The sequence below is a fragment of the Condylura cristata genome, unplaced genomic scaffold, assembly GCF_000260355.1.
Source record: "Condylura cristata isolate star-nosed mole 26May11 unplaced genomic scaffold, ConCri1.0 scaffold00008, whole genome shotgun sequence".
NCBI classification, from domain to species: Eukaryota; Metazoa; Chordata; class Mammalia; order Eulipotyphla; family Talpidae; genus Condylura; species Condylura cristata.
Genome location: NW_004567109.1, coordinates 4,228,733 through 4,250,256, shown reverse-complemented (window position 1 = coordinate 4,250,256; position 21,524 = coordinate 4,228,733). Strand labels below are relative to the sequence as shown.

The following is a 21,524-nucleotide window of genomic DNA, read 5'->3' as shown; positions in this document are numbered from 1 at the left end:
GGCTCTGCTGAGTGGAGCTAGCAGCCAGAGGAAGGGGGGGGGAGTCCCGGAAGCGTATTCTGACCCATTCGGGGTGACCCTGGAGAGGCCTGCGCCTGCCACGGGAGCTCACTGGCAGAACAGCTGCAGCCCCGAGGGTGTGAGGCTCTGCTGAGTGGAGCTAGCAGCCAGAGGAAGGGCCGAGACCCGGAATCTACGGAGAGTGTGCACACCTCAGTGACAAACACATGTGTCGGTGAGGGGCCTCGCACAAGATGGGTGGGTGTAGACAGATCCAGCCAGCCCCATGGAAAAGGGTGGAGGTTTCTCAGAATTTAAAAAATAGATCTACCTTGAGACCCAGGTGGTCTGCCCAAGGGTGCAGAGACCCCTCCAGGAGGGTCTGCACCTCTGGGCGCTGCAGCACCACCCACACACACCAAGATGTGGAGGTGACCTACGTGCCCAGGGCAGGGGAGTGGATTAAGAATGCGCCACAGTGTGGGGACCGTCACCTAAGGGGAGCAAACCTGTGCCCCTACACCACATAAAGAGCTGTAACCACTGTTATCGTGATAAAAATATGCGGCCATGAAAAGAAAGGCCTGAAGGACGGCGCCTCTGCCGTCAAGTCTGGCGCCGGCTGATGGTCAAAGTGGAGGGAGTACCAGGAACAGAGGCTTGAGGTCTCTCACAAAACTGTTTCGGCCTTGGAAGGGGCCAGCGTGCAGCTGGCCAGCTTCTCAGCATGCAAGGGGACTTGGGGAAATACTGGCTCGCCCTGCTGCGCTAACTGTGTTAACCTACCAGCCCTGGAGTGAGGGGCGAGCCCGGAGAAGCCAGCGCGTGCCAAGCCCAGCCCAAGTGTGCCCTGGGCTGAGAGGGCATGAGACGGCCTTGGGGGCCAGCTGGCGCCATGGTGTGCCCAGAGCGGCTGCTGGTGGTGCCCAGGAAGCCTTCAGGGGCCCTGCTGGACACTTCAGACCCTCTGGAGGCAAAGCTTAAACATTATTTACGCAGCTCCTGAGCATTTACTCTGGGCAGGGGCCTGCGCCAGGTAGTGCTTCCGGGCCAAAAAAGTGTTGCAGTTTCCATCGCAGTGAAGCCAGCCTGTCCTCCAACCCTCAAGGTCAACGCAACCAAGTCACATCTCAGGAACAAACCCCAGGAGTCGCGGGAAGGGGCCTCCCAGTTAGAGGAAGCCCTAGTAACTAGGAGCTGGGGGCAGGGGCGGGCAGTGTTGGGTGCCTTGTCCGGGTCACTGGGGGCAGAGGTGGGGGACAGTGACACCCCAACAATACACACGGGGCGCCCCTAACATGCAGGATGAAGCTGCAGTGCCCGGACTAGTAACAGACCAGTCGACAGCTGCATCGGGTCCCCAGGGGTGAACTGGGGGTGAAGGAGGTGGGCGGGCGGCACGGGTGGGCTCACCATGGGCTTCTGGTGGGACGGACCCGGGATGGACACGCCGCTGCTCGTGTTCACCGCTTTCTTGGTCACCTGCACGTACACCTTCCCGTGGTCTTTGGAGACGAGGCAGTGGTAGAGGTCATCGTATTTGACTTCGAGGAAAATGGCCTCTCGGTCGACGTAGTCTCCACTTTTCAGGAAGTACACGGCTTTGGAGGAGATGAGCACACAGTAGCTGTCTGTGTTCTCCACAGCGATGAAGCTGCGAAGGAAGCAGGAAGTGAGAAGGCGCCGGGCTTCTCCTCCGCGCACGGCGGGCTGCAGGCCCGGGCCCTCTCGGCTGTCTCCTCAGCGGCACGTGGGGAAGAAAGGAGACCCCCGCCTCGAGGGAGGGACAGGGCCCCCAGCCCAGCGCAGCTCAGGACGCACCACAGCGTCGATGGAAACGAGCTAATGCCCGAACGCTGAACCGCGTGGGGTGTTTCATTCAATGAAAGTTCCTGGGTAGTTCGAGCCCTACAGAAAGTGAGGTGAGGTGGGCTCTGTTGGACAAAAGGGGAAGAATACTAATGTTCTTAAGTGTGAACGAGGGGACTGACACCGCTCACTGCAGACGTGTCTCCTGTGCTCGTGTGCCCCTGTGAGTGCTCGCGGAGCGGCGGGGAGGGAGCGGCGGCTTTGAGGAGGCCGACCGGTGTGTGAGGTGAGGAGCCGGCAGACACGGCGGGGCCTCGTCTTCTCCTCCAACCACTGCTCTGGCCACACGCCACCCGCTGAGTCCAGCAGCTCCAGGCACAGGGAGCTGAGTGCCAGTGCGCTCTCAGAAACTTTACAGTTAGCACCTGCTTGGGTGAGGCTGGCTCCTGGCTTCCTCACTTTCTGTCATTATTTTGGGGGTTTTTGGGCCAATCAGAAAAAAATCTCCTTCCATGGAGCTCCCAGATATAAAGGGGAAGTCCACCTGTGTCAACCCCCTCGGCTGGGCGGCTGAATCAGAGCGGTGACCCCTGGAACGGCCGCTGCAGCTCTCCCAGGCTGGCTGCCTCCCGTGTCTTGTGACAGCCGCCCACAATGGGCAGCCGAACCGAGGGACGAGAGAGGGAAGGCAGATGACAAGCATACTAAGAGCTGACAGGCTGGCTGTCAGGCTTGGCCCTGGGACGCGCTGCCCTGAGGGGAGTTTCCAGGCTGAGGTCTCTGGAAGCCAGGCTCCCCGGAGCGGTTCCGGGACTGGTTCCGGGACGGCTTTGTCACTGGCTCAGCAGTCACAGAGCACTGACGGACAAGGGAGGCCTGCTGTGGGGCAGGCGGACTCGCCTTCAGCGCCAGCATGTGCCGGGCTCCCGCTCGCCCCTGAGAACACGGCCCTCTCTCAAGCAACCAAAGCTGCCCGGCTGAGGACGCTCAGCCCCACTCTTCAGTACTCAAAAGCCTGCCACACACGCAGGGCTGTCAGCGTGGGGTCCACGGCCCGGGGGCTCCGTGAGCCCCCACCATCGCAGATACTTGGCCAGTGCCTGCCGGCTCCACTGCCATTTTAAGCCAGCCCTGCACAACAAAAGGTGGGGTTTGTTGCTCTATTCTAACTGGTGGGCGATGCCAAGAATGTAGACTTGTGACGTCTCTGTGCCACGAGTAGAAATACCCGGCAGCTCTGGCGTTTGGGCCGCTCGGCCCAGAACCCCAGCCAGAGGGGCCACGCTGCCACTGAGTCACTTAATCAAACTGGATGGAATCTAAACAGGCGGATCCAGGAGAAGGAAACAGGAGAGGGAAAAGATGGGGCCACGCCCAGACTGGCTTGGGGTGAGCTGGGCAGCCGGACAAAGCTCCGGCTTCGCCACACAGGTGGCTATGCGGGCTGACGCGCTCTAAGGAGACCCGAGGCTGGCACTGTTGGTGGAAGCAAGGACGGGCACTGGAAGTCCACCTGTGCTCTAGGGCCCGCTTCTTCCTAGGCCAGCCCAGGAGGGGCCTGCAGCCCACCCCACGTGGCACCGAGCTGGCAGTGCCAGGCTGCCCGGGAAGGCGCCATTCCATCCGGCAGCCGCGCCTGCATCCTGGCACCCAGGCCAGGAGCCGACATTCCTCCTGCATGTGCCACTGGAGCACCTTGACAGGCTGAAAGTAGATCCCTCCCCAGATGCCACAGATGGCGAAGCTTCCATGGGAGCTCCGGGAGGGGCGTCCTCCTGCGAGTGTCAGGAGCAGGCAGGGCCTGGCCCGCCTCGCCGGTCGCTTTCCTGGCGGCGACCCTACCGCCAGCTTCCTTCAAGGGTTAGCAAGAGTCAGAGGAGTCCTGGGCCTCACAGAGCACAGGGCAGGGCTGCCTGTGAGGGCCGAGGCCGGCGCCAGCTCCCAAGCCTCCTCACATGCCGGCAGTTTGCAGATATCTAGACGAAACATTCTCAAGTCAAAAGCAGAGCAGGGCTAGGAGGAAGGGCGAGAGGGAGCCTCGCGGGAGAGCCTGGGCCTGGCCACAGGATCAGCAGCCAGAGGCGACCTCGCAGCGGGCTCGGCCTCCGCTGCCCTCCTGTCCCCTCACATGTGCTGCAGCCACGACCAAGGTTCTGGGCTTCCTTACTGCTGCTTTTTTCTCTTTTCTTCTTTTTAGCAAAGACTGGAAACCACATCAAAGAGTAATTAAGACTGAGCTCCAGACAGGGCTCTCCTCTAACGGAGCCCCCGCAAACTTGTGACCCTGCGAGACGGGAACTGAGCTCAGGGTTCCCAGAGAGGCTCAGGCCCAACACTCCCAGGCCTCGTGCCCCCTCCCTCCCTGGCCTGCTCCGGCTCTGCTGCGGTTTGCGTCGCCAGGAGGTCAGGGTGCCCCAAGAGCCACGGTGCGGTCCGAGGAGCCAGGCACCGTGTGGGCCCAGACGCGGGCTGCTCTGGCCCAGAACAGACTGCTGGGCCCCCACCCCCGCCGCAGGGGGTGCAGAGGAGAAAGTCGGCGTGGTGCCAGTGGGTCCTGCACCCCTCTGTTCTGTGACCCAGCACAGCTCGGCGGGAGGGAGCCAGAGACACAGCATCTGTATGAGCTTCTCCGTCAAGTGCACAGACTGGAGAAGGCGCCCTGTGTTTTATGGACACATTTCAGGTTGCCATAGATACTACCACCAATTCTCTGAGAACCAGGATTTTCACTTTTATTCTTAACTCTCCTTGATGGTGAGAAAGGGACCCCTTGACCTTGGGAGCAGCATCAAGTTTCCCCTAAGGGGGCGCAGGTGCAGCGCACGCACGGTGCTCCTGGGGGGCCCCCCCAGCAGGTTCAGCGCCCCGGAAGCAGAGCCCAGCACCACCAACACCGCTGAAAGACACTGAGAAGACACCAAGGTCTTCTCAGCAACACCGTGGCATCATCCGTGAGGCTCTGCGGAGCTGGCAGTGTCCTCCAGGGGCCCAGGGCTGCCCGGGCCCGGAGCCCTCTGGCCCACCTGCAGCATCAGGATCCGTGGCCTGGCAGACAAGCACGACCACGGTGGCTACTGCTGTTGCTGCTTTCTGCTGACCACTGACGCGAGTCTGCAGGAGGGTCCCCCTGCAAGCAGGGTGAGGACTGCCCCTCCAAGGGCCACAAGGAAAATGGGCTAAGGATGGACTGTTCTTCAGGGAGAGAGAAGTCGCCGAGCAGTCGCTCCAACCACCCTCTTCACCTGCATCTTCCTTTTCTCCTCCGCCCGTCTTTTCTCTGCTTTAGTACTCTTCTACCAGCTTGGAGTTATCTTAAAATTGGACAAGCCTTGAGCTGCTTTACTGCTGGAGTGCTCTTATCCCAGGCCGCGCCCTTCCTGTCCATCTGTCACACCAAATCTGCTGATCTGTCCACGTGTCCCACAAGCCTCGCCCCTGGCACCTCTAAACTGGGTTGCCCTTTCTCCCCGGTCCCCCCGCCGCAGGTGCATGCCAGCAGACAGGCGCGAAGCCCTCCCGCGTGTGCCCTCCTTGCCGGGACTCTCCATCTGCCTCGGCCCGGGCCCCAGCCGCTTCCTAAGCACCTCCAACCCTGGCCCCATGCTTATCGCCCCCCAAGCCCGCCTGCACTCAGCTCATGCCCTTGCACCGGCGCAGCACCAGGGCCTCCGGCTGGTCTGCTCCAGCCTCTGCAGCTCAGCCAGCCCTCCGCTGCCGCCAAGGCTACCTTGTTAACAGGTATGCTTGAGCAGGAGCCTCTTCAAAATCTCACCTCTGCCCACAGGAGGGTAAACACAGCTGGGCGTTCCGCATCTGGCCTGGCTCGGCCTCTGCTCCTGCACACCTGTGCCACCGCCCCTGGCCAGCTCAGCTGCTCCAGAATGACGCGCCTTCCTGCCCCCTCGGCACAGAAGCCCCATCCTGCAGGGCCGGGGGACTGTCACCGCCTCGCCGGCTTCCCAGGTACAAACTAGTCACGTCTGCTCGCAGCCTCACTACACGAGGCTCACAGCTCTCTGGACACACCACGTTGCAGGCGGCGGGAGCCAGGCTGCCTCCCCTGGGGGCCGGAACTCGCGCTGACTGGTCGTGGCCCCAGGAGCGCCAGGAGCCCTGTGTGTCACGTACTCCGAGAACACACACATGCGGGACCCGTGGCGCTGCCGGGGCGCGCGCAGCTCCGGGACGGGCAGAGCGGCCCGGGATGCCTGATGGACGTACTGAAGACGCGGTCAACCATTCACTCTCATCAGAGCAGACGGAAAATCTGCTGAAGGGGAGTTTTTATTTAGTGTTCTATCGGAGAGTCTCGAATTCTGTGTGTCACGGGCTATGTCCTGGTTTAGAAAAAGGGATTTCCTCGAAAGGCCTCTTATTTGTTGTCGTTTTGAGGCAATAGGTAAACACTGCTCCAAGGTCTACATCATAGTGAGGTGCTATCGGCACCAACGCTGTGACGCGATAGAGCTGTCTGGCTTCCCTCTCTAGCTGTGATGTCTCAGAAGGGGGGACAAGGCATGACATGCCCGATTTACACAGATTTCTTTGGCTACAGGCATGAGTTCATTCCATCCAAAGAGGGAAAGGACTTATCTTGCCGGTGGGTTTAAATGTTATTTTTGTGTTATTTTTTGTACTTTTTAGTATTAAAAACATCTCACAAAAGGAAAACACAGAAAGGGGAGCAGACCCAAAATGCTGGAAGTGGGCACATGACCCAGGGAGGACTCGGGGGGCCACCGCCCTGCTGCACTCAAGGACCAGGGGCCCTCAAGAGCTCCTGAGGTGCCCACCAGCCTCTGGGGGCCGCAGTGGGGCCCTGCCCGCTCCCAGGAGCGGCTGAAGCCTCTGCCCGGCCCTTTGCAGCTGCTTCCTGTCTGCTCTGCTGCAAGGATTCATTGCTGCTGCTGCTAATTCATGGATTTTTTTCCCTTCACCTATAAATACCTTAATATATTTCTCTCCAGGATAAGGATTCTTTTGGTTAGCAATGGTCACAATCCAAAATAACAACAACAACAACAATAATAATTTAAAATAGCAAATTATCTAGAAAGTTTCCCAATTTCTGGTGAGAATAGGGCCTTCTCAGCAATTTTTCGATCATGGACCCCTCTGGTGGCCTGGAGAGGCCCGTGGGTCCTTTCTCAGAACAAATCTTTTAAATTCATAAAGTAAAACACTTGTGATTACAAGGGAAATCAGCTACATTTAAATACACTTAACAAAATATTACTAAAGATTGTGGCTCTTTGTTAAAGCATGAAACACAGCTATAAATCTCAGTGTTGTTTTCTAAAACTGCATCTCCAAATGAGCCCCAGTGTGAGAGAAGCTCAGGGAACAGCAGAGCAGAAGATGCTCCTGTGAGCACCTTCACAACTGATATTTGGGTGTGTGCCTTTGTGTGACTAGCGTGTGACTTTGTGATGAAGGAGTAGATGTTAACAGGTGCTTCTTTCTTAATGAAGAGGATTTCTGGTAATAGATTAGTTAATGACTATCAAGAAAAAAAGGAATTTAATCAGGACAGGTTTTATTTTAACAGCTTCTTAACCCGGGGCCCAATTTTGGAACCAAAATTGATAAAATGAAAAGTGATGGTAATTCTGCAAGATAACCAGAGAAATATTTGATTTGCTTGAAAATGAAGCCTTCTCAGCTGGCCAGACCTTAACTCATATGTCAGTAACTATCTTTTTAATACTAATTTATTAAATAAAATGAAAAAAAAAAAAAGGTCTATGAAACTTGATCTGGGAGAACAAAGTTGAAGTAACCTGGCACTGGGGCTGTGTGGGGCTTCACTACATCAGGAAGTCATTACACAATATTTTCCAGAAGTGAAACAGTGAGTCTAACTGGAAAAAAATGTGGAAACATTTAGTTAGAACAGTAGAGCAAGGTATTAAAGACCCTTTTAAGGGGTTAACTCTGAAGGAAAATATGCAAATAATTAGGCCCTCAAACGTGTTTTTAATTACAAGGCTGGGATAAAAGTCAGGGGTGTAACCTGGCACTCGTGTTCTTTTCCTGAAAACCCCTTCCCCACACGGCGATGCTTCTCATGCGCACGTCACCGTGAGAGCCTGCCTGACAACAGGGCAACTTCAGAGCAACAGAGGGGGCTCCCCTCGCACACCCCAGAGGGCCACGTCACATGCCTACTTCAACATTTACTGGCAAGGCCGAAGCACAAACTTGGGCAGAGATACACAGTTTTCATCTCTGGAGTCAACATTCATTCACGCCACTGTCCCTTCCTAGTTTACGTGAATTCCCAGAGTTTGGTGAAACGCCTCTCCCTGGCTTCGTCTGGGCACGTTCTCAGTGTCTGCAGCCGGGGCAGTCACACGTCAGCCGTGTCGCGCGCTGCCTGTTTTTGGCACATGTCATTCTACCAAAAATGAATTTTGCAAAGACTTGAGTAAGAGTGAGTGGGGAAGGAAATTAAAAGCACAATGTACAATTTATCATCTCAACCTTGAACCGAAAGTCCCCTGAAAGGTGGCAAACTGCAATGGGCAACTACAAACGCTAAATAAGTCGCGGGTATCCAACTCTGGTTCCTCGGACCCGTATGTTCCGAGAGCCAGTGTGCGCTAGACTTTGTCTCAGCTGTTGAGGACTCTTCAGCGACAACAGACAAGCTCTCCAGGGCCGCCTCCCTCGCCAGCCTGCACCAGCCCCGCCGCACCCGATGAGAGACGGGGCCCTCTCTAGCTTGCTGGAGCTGAAGAGCCTGTAAAGGAAGCTAAAATAGTGTTTGCTCCTCATCGGGCCATCGACTGCTTTCTCGGGTTGGTGGTTTACCACCCACCTGTACGAAAGGGCATGCTCCGTGACGAGGGTCTTTGCAGAGCATCCCAAAATAGCACTACTTTGAACGTGGCCTTATCGTCAGCGATAACTTCACTACTTGATAAGACAAGACCCTGGAACCAGGAGGCGCTAATTCAAAGAGTGACAAAGCGATCGTAAGAAAGTTACTTTTCTAAAATCTTCAGCTACTCATTCTTTGCTATTTATTTGCTTTGTTTTACTAGCAGTCTGCAGCAAACATTAAAACACACAAGTTCAGGAAAACTTGACGGGAAAAAAGCCTTAGAATTGAGACCATAGTATCCATTATTTCCTTCCTTTGAACTAGAAAAAGGCTTTCGCTTTCTAGATGGAAGCCATCACGGTCCCTTTCTGGAATGCGATCTGAGAGCCACACTCTGGCAGGCCGCTTATTCGCAGTCCCACCTATACCTCGACAGCATTTGGACCAAGGGGCCTTTGACCAGTTCCAAGGCCCAAGAGTCAGGAAGAGACCTGCTGGGGTCACAAAAATGTCAACATGTCAGACTGAAGGACAGCCGAGAGCACTTGGTGCACCAACAGGGCTGGCTCCCCGCACCCCAACTTACAATTCGTCCTGTATGTTGTCGGTCAGTTTGAAGAGCTGCTCCTGCCCTTCGGCCTGGCTCGCCGAGTACCGGGGGAGCAGCCCCTGGGGGCCCAGGCAGCACCGCGGCTTCCGCACTCTCTGTGCTTGAGTCCTGGAGGGAAAGTGGACAAAGCAGAGAAGTCAGGGGGTTCCAGTCGAAGTGGCTTCTTCCCCTTCCCAATCCGAGACAGCGCCTGTGGACGGCGCTGGACGGCGCTAGACAGGGGGAAGCTTCGGCGCTAGAATCTTGCTGTTACCATTTCCTACCGACGTGGTCAAGGACGATTCAGTAACCTTCTTAACCCTCAGTTCCAGATTTCTCCATAAAACAGAGTAATGCTACCCACCTCCTAGGCCTGCTGTGAAGATCAAATGAAACACTCCCGCCAAGTCTGCACCTGACCAATGGGGTGACCCCCAAGGGGGTGCCCACTCTTGTTACGATGGTGACCTTCACACGGTCACACACGGGTTTTCTAGGAACCACCCCAGGAGAGGCACCTTTGGTCTCACAGTGGGTCAGAAAGAAGAGTGGGTGACCTTGGGCATTAGTCAAGCTTCCAGACTTCCTCCGAGATGAGCTCAGCTGCCCAGCTGCAGGGTGAAGATGGAGTGACCCCAAGGGGAAGGGTTCCCCGACTGGCCCCAGCCCGCAGCTGGGGTTCTACGGCGGCCTGCGCTCCCGCCACTCAGCTGTCAGTTGCCCAGAGGAATCTGCTTTGCTATGGCTTTCAGGGTAGACTGGTGTTGTCTTTTTCCACAAGCCATATGCGGGGTGATTGGTAAGTACTTTTTGGTGTTTTCCTAGAAACAGGAGTCCATGTTTGTCTTGGAAAGGCTGCGCATATTTCAGATGACTGATAAGAGTGCGCTGGGTCTGTCCTCGGCCTTGTACTTGCTGTACTTTTCATTATTTGTTCCTGGATTCCACTGAAGCAAAACATCCCTCTCTAGACACATCTACAAGACAGGGATAGGCCGCCACCCTGAATCAGCACTTCGGCGCCAGGCCCACGAGAGCAGCACTGCCTGCTGCTGGTGAGGGTGAGAAGTACCCTGAAGGGCAAACTAGGATGGTGTGTGGATGAGGCCTCGACAGGCTGGCTGCAGGCCCGGGCGCCCGGGGGCACAGGCGAGCACTCAGCTTTGCGGGCACTGGGGTCTGGAGCCCTATACTGGGCGGGTCCGGCGTGTGCCGGAAAGCCAGGAAGCCAGTGTTTTTTTCAATTTTGGTAATAAAGATGCCCTAAGTGCTACTGATTGTGCTCATTAAGGGTGATGGAGAGCAGTAAAGAAGTCTTGGCCATCCGCACCCAAGGAAAAGGAGAAAAAACTGACTTTCAGGTACTCATATATCCCTGTGACACAGTTTCAAGTTCCTCAAGCCCAGGTCTGCCGCTGGCGATGCTTGACAAATGCAGCTAAGGATGCCAGCAAAACACAGCAAGTGAGGGGAGGGGCGCTTTTCCAGATCACACAGGTCTGGTCTCCTCCCCTTGTGAGGCAAGTAGGGCCATTCCCAACACTGCCTGGGACAGGCCGGACGAGCAGTCGGGCTGTTCTGCCACCCGGAACACCCCTGGAGCAGGTGCAGGCCACCACAGTGGAGTCCAAAGGGGAATGTTCCAGGCAGCAGCACTCTGACTTCTCTTACCACATCTTCCCCATCTATCAGGAGGTCTCAGTTACCTGAGTGGTCTGGACACACAACTTCCAAATACCTGATCTAATTATTTCTCCACTCAGTTGTAGCGAAGAAATGATCTCTGGATTTGCAGTGGATCACTAGAATAGCCACATAACTGATTCTATTTCCATGCTGTTCATTAAGAATGGCCCTTTCGGCTCTCCCTGGTGGCGCAACGGGTTAAAGCACAGTATTATGAAGCTCTACGAAGCCACTTCAGCGCGAGTTTGATCCCCGGCCAGGGAGCTGACCCACATGGCACAGCAGACCTCTCCTGTCTCGCCCGCTGCTCCCCTCAGCAGTATATTTCTAGTGTTACACTGCCTGTCCTGCTCCCCGCTCTGTCTCTGGTGAATCCTCTCACCCACCACAACTCTGGCCTGTACTCCAGTTCTGTATGCACAAATAAAATCTTATATATAATATAAAAAAGAATGCTCTTTCAAAATTCCAAGTTAGATCAAGTCAATCTTGTATTCAAAACACATTTGCTTTATATCTCGCTTTGATAAATTACTGCCTTATTGCTTGGCTCCCCACTGGAATGTAAGCTCTGCTGTCCTGGGACCTACAGCAGTACCTGGCTGGCTCAAGGCAATAAGCAACAAAGCTGAGGTGAAAAAGTGAGGTGGAGGGGCGTCGCTTCTGCTGAGCTGCAGGGGAGCGTTGCCACAAGCCCCGGTGGAGGGCGCACCAGAGCCAGCCATCAAAGGTAAGGCAAACTGTGAACCCTCCTGACAGAAAGGTCAAGGTGTGTTTGTCTAGTCCACTGGTCAAAGCTAAGGACAGGAAGGCAAAGTCATGCAATTTACGCCTCTGTAACATGTGTCCTTCCCGCAGAAGGAATAATCCTTTCACGAGTATCTAATGGGAAGATAAGCTGTAAAGGAGGAGGAAATTCACTAAGCGCCCCCTCGTCCCCTGGTGGGCCTGAGAAAGCAGAGAGGCCAGTGAAAGGCGGTTTGTTTCTGGGCCTGAGCTCCTGACCCAGCTTGCAAGCACTGGGCTCGCTGAGAGTATAAGCGTACCCCGCACTATCACGAAGCTTCTGGGGCATGGAGCTATTTCTTGCCTTAGTGATCCCTGTCCCTGCCCCCCATCCTAAAGCCTTCCCTAAATTTCTGAGATCCAACCTCCCCTCCATAGATTCTAACTGCAAAATATAAAGCCACCGAAGCCATGAACACAAAGGCGCAGACCCTGAGGCCGCACCTGCCCTTTGTTAAGAGCCAACAGCACACTGCCTGCTCTCTCGCACTCCAAGGGCCTTCCTTTGCCATCGCCAAATCCCAAGGGAAGGCCAGACTCGGTGCAGTCCCCAGAGGGTTGGTTCCCTGTGGCCTGGAGGCTCATTTTTTTACATGACAGAAGAAAAGAGTTCAGCTTTGCCATAGAAGGAAAGTTATCCCTCACAGTCTTAAAAATAGAGGGATGACTTCAGGAAGGGGTGATTTAGCCAGTTAAGCAGAAAGGTGGGTTAGAGGAATCCTTCTCACAACTTCCTACGAGCTCGTCATTGCTAGTGGCCCAAGAAACTACTCTTCCTTTTCTGAAACTCAACTAAAATTTTTAACTTCTGAAGTCTAAGTTGGGAGGTGGGGGTTGGGGTACGTGCTTCAAGTCACTGTACAAGAACAAACTTAGCCCCAAACTTAATCCAAGAAGTATAAACGAAACCTAACAAGCTAGGGTTTGCAAGCTTCGTCAGTCAGCAAGAAATTCTGAGTGAAGCCCTCCTGGGCAGGCCGACGTGTGATACACTGCTCTCTCACATACGATGACGGCTCTACCCAGAGACCCTTGGAAACCAGCACGCACAGAACAGCGACCCTTCGCTTGTTCCCTCTGAGCCAGATGACTTGCTCCTAAGTCACCTTTGTGTGTCTGTGTACCTGGCTGGGGGTGGGGGTAAGGGGGAAAACGGCTTCTGTTTTTTAAAGTAGATTTCAAGGTTGGACTCAATTCATCCTTAACCTCAGTTCAAGGACCACTATCACCACTTGCGTTTAACTGAACCGATAAAACCCACATCTGTGCCAGCCCCACCCCCAACACAGAACTCCAGTGCCGAGCCCAGAGGCATCCTCGGGTGCTCGGCCATGCCCACGGGGCCACAGTGCACAATCTGGCGCTTATCTCTCTCCTACGTGGCAGCCTATGTCTTACCCCATCTCAGAAATGTTCTGGACGAGTTTTGCTATGGATTCTTTGGTGTTAGGTTGCTGCAAAAAAGACACCCCTGCCTTTTAACGTCTGGGCACGCACTGCTTCCTCCTTGAGGTCACACCGCTAGGTCCAGACAGCCCCGTGCCAGCCGGGGTCACTACGGCTGCCCCTACTCGTTGCTGCCCCTCCATCTGCGGGACCATCGCTCTCCCGGACCTGTGGGAGGCACGTGGGTCAGCTCCAGAATTGTCATTACCAACAAGTGTCCGCAAGAACTTCTCGGCACACGTGCACCGGAGTTGCCCTGGGCATAACGCTAGGAGGTGTCTGTCTGCTGGTCACAGGGCACCAGTGCTCAGCAAACGGAATCCACTGTCTCAAGGTGGCGTGATCAATTCACACCCCCACCACGTGTCTAGAGTCAGGAGTCCACAGCATCCCGTCCGCTCGTATCATCTAGGACAACGCAGGCCCGGGACGGCACCGAGCACTTGGGATGTGGCCAGTGTGACAAAGGATCTGGCTTTTGAAAAATTTAAATTGATTTAAACAAAAACTGGCCTATAAGACAGCACTGACCTGGGCTCTCCAGTGCTCGCACCTTGTTGCCTCGTGCTCCACCCAAGGGGCTGTGTCCAGAGCACAAAGGGGTGCAGCTGGAGGGGCAGCCCCCCGCGGCTTTGCTCCTCTCTCAGCTTCACCCTCCCGGGTCCTGCAGTCCCGGGTGCGGATCCTGCAGCAGGAGGTGGCAACACACCACCCACTCACCTCTCATTAGCAGACGGCGTCTCTTACTGACACTTGACATAAAAGGTAGTTTACAAGGAGCCTGCTGAGCGCATAAGCAGGCTCTGCCCCCACAAGCCTTTGTTTAGCCAAAGGTCTGTGGTGGGTTTAATTGCTGCCAGCTGGGGGTTCGTCGGCCATTTTAAGCCCTCAGCTGCTGCGGTTTATAAATTTCACAGTGTATAGAAAGAAGCAGGTCTTCCAGTCAACCAGCTAATCCAAAATGTCAGCACCAAACGAACTTGAGCTTTGAACTCCATGAAAATGTCAGGGAGTCGGCCGCGCGGCACGACACCGCCTCCCCGGGGAAGGCGCTGCTGATACAGTGGCTCATCCACGCAGATACCGGCCGTGAGCGATCGATCCGGGCCGCTCCCTGGCAGCCAGGCCCGAGCCTCGACGACAGACGGCAACGGCCCGGGTGGCTTTCCGTAAGCTACGGTAACTCCAAGCAAAGGGACAAGGGGGCTCCCACCACGCCCGTGGCGGCCTCGCCAAGGGCCCCGTGCTCGGCCACCATTTGTGTGGTGCTCTGAGGGTGAGGAGCCCCGTCCCAGGGCCACTAGCTGGAGCCAGGCACGCACACAGGCTTTCCGCTGTACAGCGGGGCCACGCTCAGCTGAGGAGCGTGCCGGGAGGAGCGGGAACGATCGGTGGATGAGGAGCGAGCCTGTGTGCCAAGCGTGTGACAGTGGCGCGACGGGACGCTGGCTCGGCCGGTGACTGAGGGTGCCGGCGCCCCCAAGTGAGGGGCGGCGCTTCGCTCACTTTGTGTGTGTGTCTAAGACTTTTGTCTTACTGATACATGCAGCATTTAACTGAGCACAGCAATGAGGCTGAAAACAGGTCAACCCAGACTCCCTCGTGAAACACCGACTTCATGGGTGCCAGCTGGGAGGTGCCAGGATTCTCTAATGAAATTCAACAGCCTCTAAACAGCACGGCCGCTCTGGGGTGACCGAGCTGGTCAGAACCCCCGCCCCCCAGAACCTCAGCGGTATCTGGAAGTCCCAGGAGCCCATCTCATCTTTCTCCTCCCTCCCTCATCCACTTCTAAAGGGTGAGTGGTAAAGTAAAGCTTTTCTTCTCCGCAGATTTTTACTCCTTTCTGTGCAAACTAACTAAATCAGCTCTAAAGTCTGTCTCATTTCACATGAATTCTTCCCTATAGTTTCATGGCAAAGAGAAACGTCCACTTTGTAGAATCTAATCAGAGAGAGTATTCAATCACGACGTCTGAGTTCTGGTTGTTATTTCTTAAATCAAAAAAATTGCACCAAATACCCACTATGACAATTTGGATTCTGAACGCGTGGAGAGACCGGCGGGGCAGAAGCAGGCCTGGGTCAGCCGAGGCTGGCCCCCATGAAGGGACGGGGCACCTAAGGCAGGCTGCCCAGCAGGAAGGAGCCAACCGAGGGCCTTGTGCCCCGCGACACCCCAGGCCCTTCAGTGCACTTCTCCTGAGTGAGCCTGCACACAGGTCAGGGCAGGCCTCTGGCGAGGGCCGAATCGAGTCTCTTGGTGCTTATCTGAGGCTGCTGAGGAGACCAGCAGAAGCAGGCAACTGCACAGGGGCAGAGCGGAGGCACAGGGGGCGGGAGGGAGGGCTCTGCAGCCAGGCCGCGGGGTCTGAATCCCAGCTCGGCCCCTGCAGACTGTGGCCCAGGCCACGGCGTGGCACCTGCAGGAGCCCCGGTTTCCTTACCCACATCAGGGGAAGAGCCGGGGCTAGAAGTCAACACCTGCGCTGACTGATAGCGCCCGGCGCGTGACGGGCACTCAGCGGGCAGACCCCCAACAACGCTGTTGATGGCCGACCATGAGTCAGCAGCTCGGGGGGTCTGGGTGCCCCTAACCCAGCTCAGCTGGGGGAAACCCAAGATGAGCTGTGGGCCAACCACCAACTTCCTTAGTTTTCTTATTAGGGAAAATGCTTTAAACAGAAATATTCCCCTTCCCTCTGCTTTCTCATTAACATCCCCCTTACCTCTCCCTAGAGTTCTGAAGTCACATGTGTAACAACACATAAAACCCCTCACTGTATTGTTGCAACTGAAAATGTGGGAAAGAAGTTGATTCATGAAATGGTTAGAAATTATATTACTCTAGCTGTTAAGTTTTTAGTAATTTGACATCCTACAGTGGAGACGACATTTCCTGGACTGGACTTTCTCCCATCTGTGGGATTCACACCTGACTTGTTTATAGGGGTCAAGGCTTCCTATAAGCTCACACATGTTTTGGGGACCCTATGACACTGCAACTGTGACAGCCGGTAGAACTAATGCCAACAGTTACGCCTATTGGGATTTAAACTCAAAGAGCAAAACCACTTCAACGCTTTCCTGCCTCATGGACTAACAGCTAGGGGTGACGCTACCTGGCGCTGGGGCTGGGGGAGGGTCAAGGCCAACTCACTTCATGAAGAAGCCCAGGCCACTGGTCCACAGCCTGGAGTCCTGGGATGTCCTAAGGTGTCTGCCTAGCTTTGGCGTGCATTCCGACATTGCTTTCTAAAAACACTGTGGACAATTTATAAAGTGGTTTATGACTTCCAGCAGTATTACATGAATAAGGCATTTTACAACAGCAAGCTTCACATGTGTTCAAAGCACAGCATTTGCATCCGGGAGTGCAGAGCTGCCGGGAAGTTCTCAGGCACTGTCAAGCTCCCAGACAACAGGTCGCCTCTAATGTCAATCCCGAGGTAGTTCACATGGGGCAAAATACACAATTTCTGATAAAATTGATTTTGCGGCTATTAAGTACAAATACTAACGATAACAAGCTGGTTGAAATAAACAAACCAGATACCCCAGGTTGATTCTGGTGGAAGATAAGCTGAATACCTCCCACCCGAGAGCAGAGGCGCCTGCCTGGTGCTGTGCGGCCTCCTCCCTCTCCCCCCGCCCCCAACCCCGGCTTCTCCCTCACACCAAGATGCTCCCTCCAGTGACCGAACCCGAGCAGGTATGGGGGTGCTGCAGCCTACCGAGAGGGCTGCTGGAAGACGAGTCTTCTTTTTCAAGCCCACCATTCTATCCGGGCAAGAAGTTTTATACGTTCATTTACTATCAGACAGGATGGTGGAAAAGGAAAAGAGGGAACAGGAGATGCTTCGAGATGGATAAGGAGGCTGAACATGAACAGGTGCCCGGGAATGGCAGTTTCTGCGTTTGCAGGGCCAAACGGCAGCTGTTCCAGGCCCTGCGGCCTGTGGCTACGCTTTGGGTGGTGGTGGAAGGCCCTCGAAGGGCCACAGAAGCCGCAGCAACAGGCTTTCTTTTCCAGGCCGAGGGTTCGTGTTTGGAACCAGGCGTGGAAGTGTTGAATAGAAGCTGCAGGGGCCAAGTCCCTGTCCTCTCCACGCATCGCTGGACCCAGTGCTCTGAACTGTGGCCGGCACAACCCGATTCAGCAACAGACCAACAGACAGAGTCCACGCCAGAGCTGGCGGCAGAGCAGGGCTGATGTTTGGGCCAAGTGGCGGCCTGTAGGGGAACTCCTCCCCCGAGACCCAGCCAGAGAAAGGCGGGTGTTGGTAAGAGCCCGGGAGCCCCTGGAGCATGGGAATGCTGATCATTCCTTCGTGAAGGACACTGAAAAGTTACTGACCTGGGTCATGTTCTCCCAGGGGGCAACTGGAGAGCTGCCTGCTGGCCCTAGGGAGTGTGGCCATCCCTAATTTTCCAGGAAGGAAAAGAGCAGTGGGGCCTGGAACTCTGCAAGCGGTTCAGGGTTCTGGCTCCCTATGGAGAGTCCCCTCCAGGCTTGACACGCAGGGCTCGTCCAGCCCAGAACTTCTGACCCCGGCGCTCAGTTTCTGCATCAGTCAGTCCACATACCAAAGACAAGTCACTTGCAAAGACCTTCACTGTATGACTTTCACTACCTGGGCTCCTAGTTTTTGGTTCCTTTGACCTAGAAACATGAAGAAATCAACCCAGCCCCCACCCACCTGCTCCTCCTTGTCTGCCTCGGGACTATCTGTCCTGAAATTTAACCTTTGGAAGAGCTTTCCCAGACACCAATGCCACCTCCAGCCAAATCTGCCCCCAGACAAACAAGAGATGGAACTTTCTTTTTGAACTTGTGTTAAACTACCACCGGCCCATCATTCCCACGCCCTCAAGAAGAGGATTTTCCAGGCACAAGAAGACAACTCTCTTTGTTCTGGCTCTTGCCATGGCCGGGCAACACGGTAACATACAGCCAGTCTACATGATAACAACCCGTGTGTCAGTCGGGTGCTGTGGTGTTTGTTCCCCTCGGACCAGAAGGAAGCAGAACACAGGCTGGCAGGTCAGGGATGCCCCGTGGGCCTTTAAAGGGGCACATTCTGCCTCTTTGCCACAGTGTTCAAGCTGGTGACAAAAGATCACCCTTTATTTGGTGATAAGAAGGTCAAGCTGCCTTCTAATTAGGCACCGCCAGTGTGAACATGAATGGGACTCACTGCCACCGCCCATCAACCCTTGGCAAACTGGTTTATTTGGTCTGGACAGCAAACAACATTCCACACTACTGGATTTTTTTCTTCCAGATCCCCTGTGGCCTCATCACCCCCAACCCTTTTTGAAAAATTACAATCTGTTCTGCTGTCTCAAGTTACGTTCTGTAAATAATAAGCAACACTGATGAAATGCAAAAAGCTGAAAATTTGTAAAGCGGAGAGAACTCCAGAATGTCCACATCTGGGCCCCATTAAGCACGCGCTCAACAGATTTGCTGATTCCTGTCTAATCAGTGTACAAGGGTGACGTGGCTAGACGAGCCCTTGTGCCACAGGCCACAGCAGGGCTGAGGGTGGCCACAGGGACACACAGGGAGGGGAGGGGCCGGGCGTCAGGCGGCATAGACGCCAAGGCGACGACATTGGGCCTCTGGCCTCCCCAGTTTTGGGACAGGGGAGGTGGGGGTTGGGGGGCCTGTGGTTGGACCACGGTGGAGTCATGGCCCAGCAATCCCTTCCTAGCCCTTGATGTTGCTAAAGCTGGGCCCATGGCAGTCAAACTAAACAACATGCTGTGATGACAAAATGTCTCATTTCGAGGAGTTGGCTCCCTATACATTGAAATGACTATAAAATAAACATATGACAGGAAGAAACTGATTGAAATTCACTTGGTAAAATGTTTAGTGTCTACAAGAGCTGCAGGTCGCTATCCCAGGCAAAAGCTGACACCATCTTTATTTCTTTCGAGCACTTTCGCTGTTTCTCTCACATACACAGATGCACATACATGCATGTGTGTCCACACATAGGCATGTATTCTCCCATTTGAGAAAAGCTGGCAAAACATGAGAGAAAGGGGCATGCTTTAAACGTGCGGCCTCATGCTGAGTCCCGGCATGATTACAGGGCTCGTGCTGGGAAGAACCAGATTCAGATTTAACTAAGAGGCAGAAGAGCCCCTGGGCCTCTGAGGATGCACCAGGAGAAACTGAGTACGCTGCTGCCACTCAAATACAGCTGGATTTCCCAAGGGGAGGAGATACCAGGCCGCCAAGGCCCGCCACCTGCCCCACAGCTGCGTTTACCTACTGCACCAGGCCCCCCGGCTTGTAGTCCGACTTATACAACATGCTCAAAATGGAGTGTTTTACAGCACTGCGTTGCAAAGAGAAGGAGCCAGAACTTAAGTCTGGTGATTCTACTGATAAGTGGCAAAGCCAAACTTGAGTCTTTCTTATTGTCCTGTACTCAGTAAATTTATGACCAGCTGGACTGTAGATGAAAATTTCTTTGACACATGCCCTGAGCCCATCACTGGGCTCAAGCACCCAAGAGATTCTGGAAGGATAGCAAAGAGGTCAATGTCATGACCTCAGGAAGCTTACACTCTATCGGGAATATACGAACTTCCCCAAGTGACTGCACACACACTGTCAGGGGCAGGGTTGTCTTCCTAAGGGAAAGCAAGATTTTTATTAACACAAAGATGAATAGTAGAAATACTAATCTGATAATTTTTACAGTGGAACTAGTGATAAACACTAGTAAGTAGGTGGAAAAAAACAAGTCTAGCAGACCAGTCTAAGAATTTGACTGAAACTCATTATCAATGCTAAAGCAAATGGTGAGCATTGTAAGCAGTGACAGCAATCCTTTAAAGTCAAGGTTAACTTGAATGAATGGGACCTACCAGTTGACACATCTGAATTTCATAAATATATGGAAGAAAGATACGGGTGAGAAGCGGATAGACGACAACTATTAGAAAGAGAAGAATGAACAAAAACATCATGCTGAAAAGGAAGACAAACTCTGATCTCAAGGGGCTTAAAAAGGACTGGACTAAGAAAACACAAAGGCAATTCACAGAAGAAATCCAAATGGCCAATGAAAAAGATGAAAAACATGCATCAGCACTCCTAATTATGAGAGAAATGCAAGTAGCAATGCCGAAACTGTCACTTTCACAGATGCAGAAACTGAAAAACATGATGGCCTTGCTCTTCAGGGAGTACCTGACTGCATTTTGCTTGAGAGGCTGCCAGGGCTGAGGAAGGGCTGGAGATGAGGCCCTAACTAACACTGTAGGTGGTGGTGTAAGTGATCTCAGCTTTCCAGAAGGCAATGTGTGATGTGTTTGAAAGCAGAGAAAGCATATACCCTTTAACTCAGCAATTCTATTTTTAGAAATTTACCTTAAAGACGGGCCTCCCTGGTGACCCAGTGGTTAAAGTCTCAGCGCTATCAAGCTACCACCAGCCACTGCAGCATGGGTTCGATCCCCAGCCAGGGAGCTAATCCTCTCTTACCCGCTGCTCCCCTCAGCAGATCTGCCTCTCCTATTCCCCATTCTGTCTCTGTCTCCCCACCTCTGCACCTCTGGCCTACACCCCAGTTTCTATGCATAAACAAAAATAAATCTTTAAAAAAATACCTTAGAGAATTACACAAACATAAAAATGTACATAAAGATACTATAGTAGCAAACAACTGGAAAACATTTGACCTCTGATAAAATAATTTCATTGTGTCTAGGCAATTTAGTGTATGTAAATGCTTAAAACGATGATTTACTTTTGGGAACATAAAGATGCTCTAGAGTCAGTGAGTGAAAAAACGGTTAGCCTATCAACACCTGTGCTTCCATTCATGTAAAATCACACACATATGTATGCATTGTGTGTGCACAATATTTACATATCTACTTAAAGAGATTACCTAGCAGGGTTACCACCATTAGTCTTTTGGTGATTACTGACAGCCAATGAAATTGCATGCTTTCTATTCTTTAAAATGGGAGCCATCATACGGACCTCATTGGTATGCTACTGAAATGAAACATCCTTGGGACAGCATCTGTACAATGTAAGTGTTTCCTATGTTACTGGAATTTGCCGAACAATTCATTTTTGTACAATTTTAAAACTCAACCAATAGCAGTATTAAAAAAAAATGATTCCAAGAGCAGCTGGGTACCAAAATGTCTCAAGTACATGTAAAAAAGCAAAGCACGTGAGTTTGATCGTCAGAGACGACGCAAATTCAGGGGGTGCAGGGTAGGGGAAGAGGAGTCAGAGGCTGCGTCTGGAAGGGCTTTCTTCCAGATAAGAGATGGTCCTGTTGGCGATTTCTTGAGTGGAAGGCCCATGACTGACCATTGCTCTCCTTGCTACTTCTCCCAGGCC

The 21,524-nt window shown here is 53.6% G+C and overlaps 1 protein-coding gene across 2 annotated transcripts in view; it reads right to left on the bottom strand.

The window, feature by feature from the left end:
* The window catches only part of VPS13D (vacuolar protein sorting 13 homolog D (S. cerevisiae)), a 184,381-nt gene that overhangs the window by 869 nt on the left and 161,988 nt on the right, over window positions 1–21,524 (bottom strand). For both annotated transcript variants that reach the window (XM_004678519.2, XM_004678520.2), the window contains 2 exons: window positions 9,222–9,353; window positions 1,414–1,654 (listed from right to left, as the gene is read on the bottom strand). In XM_004678519.2, the coding sequence (XP_004678576.1) occupies window positions 1,414–1,654; window positions 9,222–9,353 (373 nt within the window). The remainder of the gene's footprint in view (window positions 1–1,413; window positions 1,655–9,221; window positions 9,354–21,524) is intronic.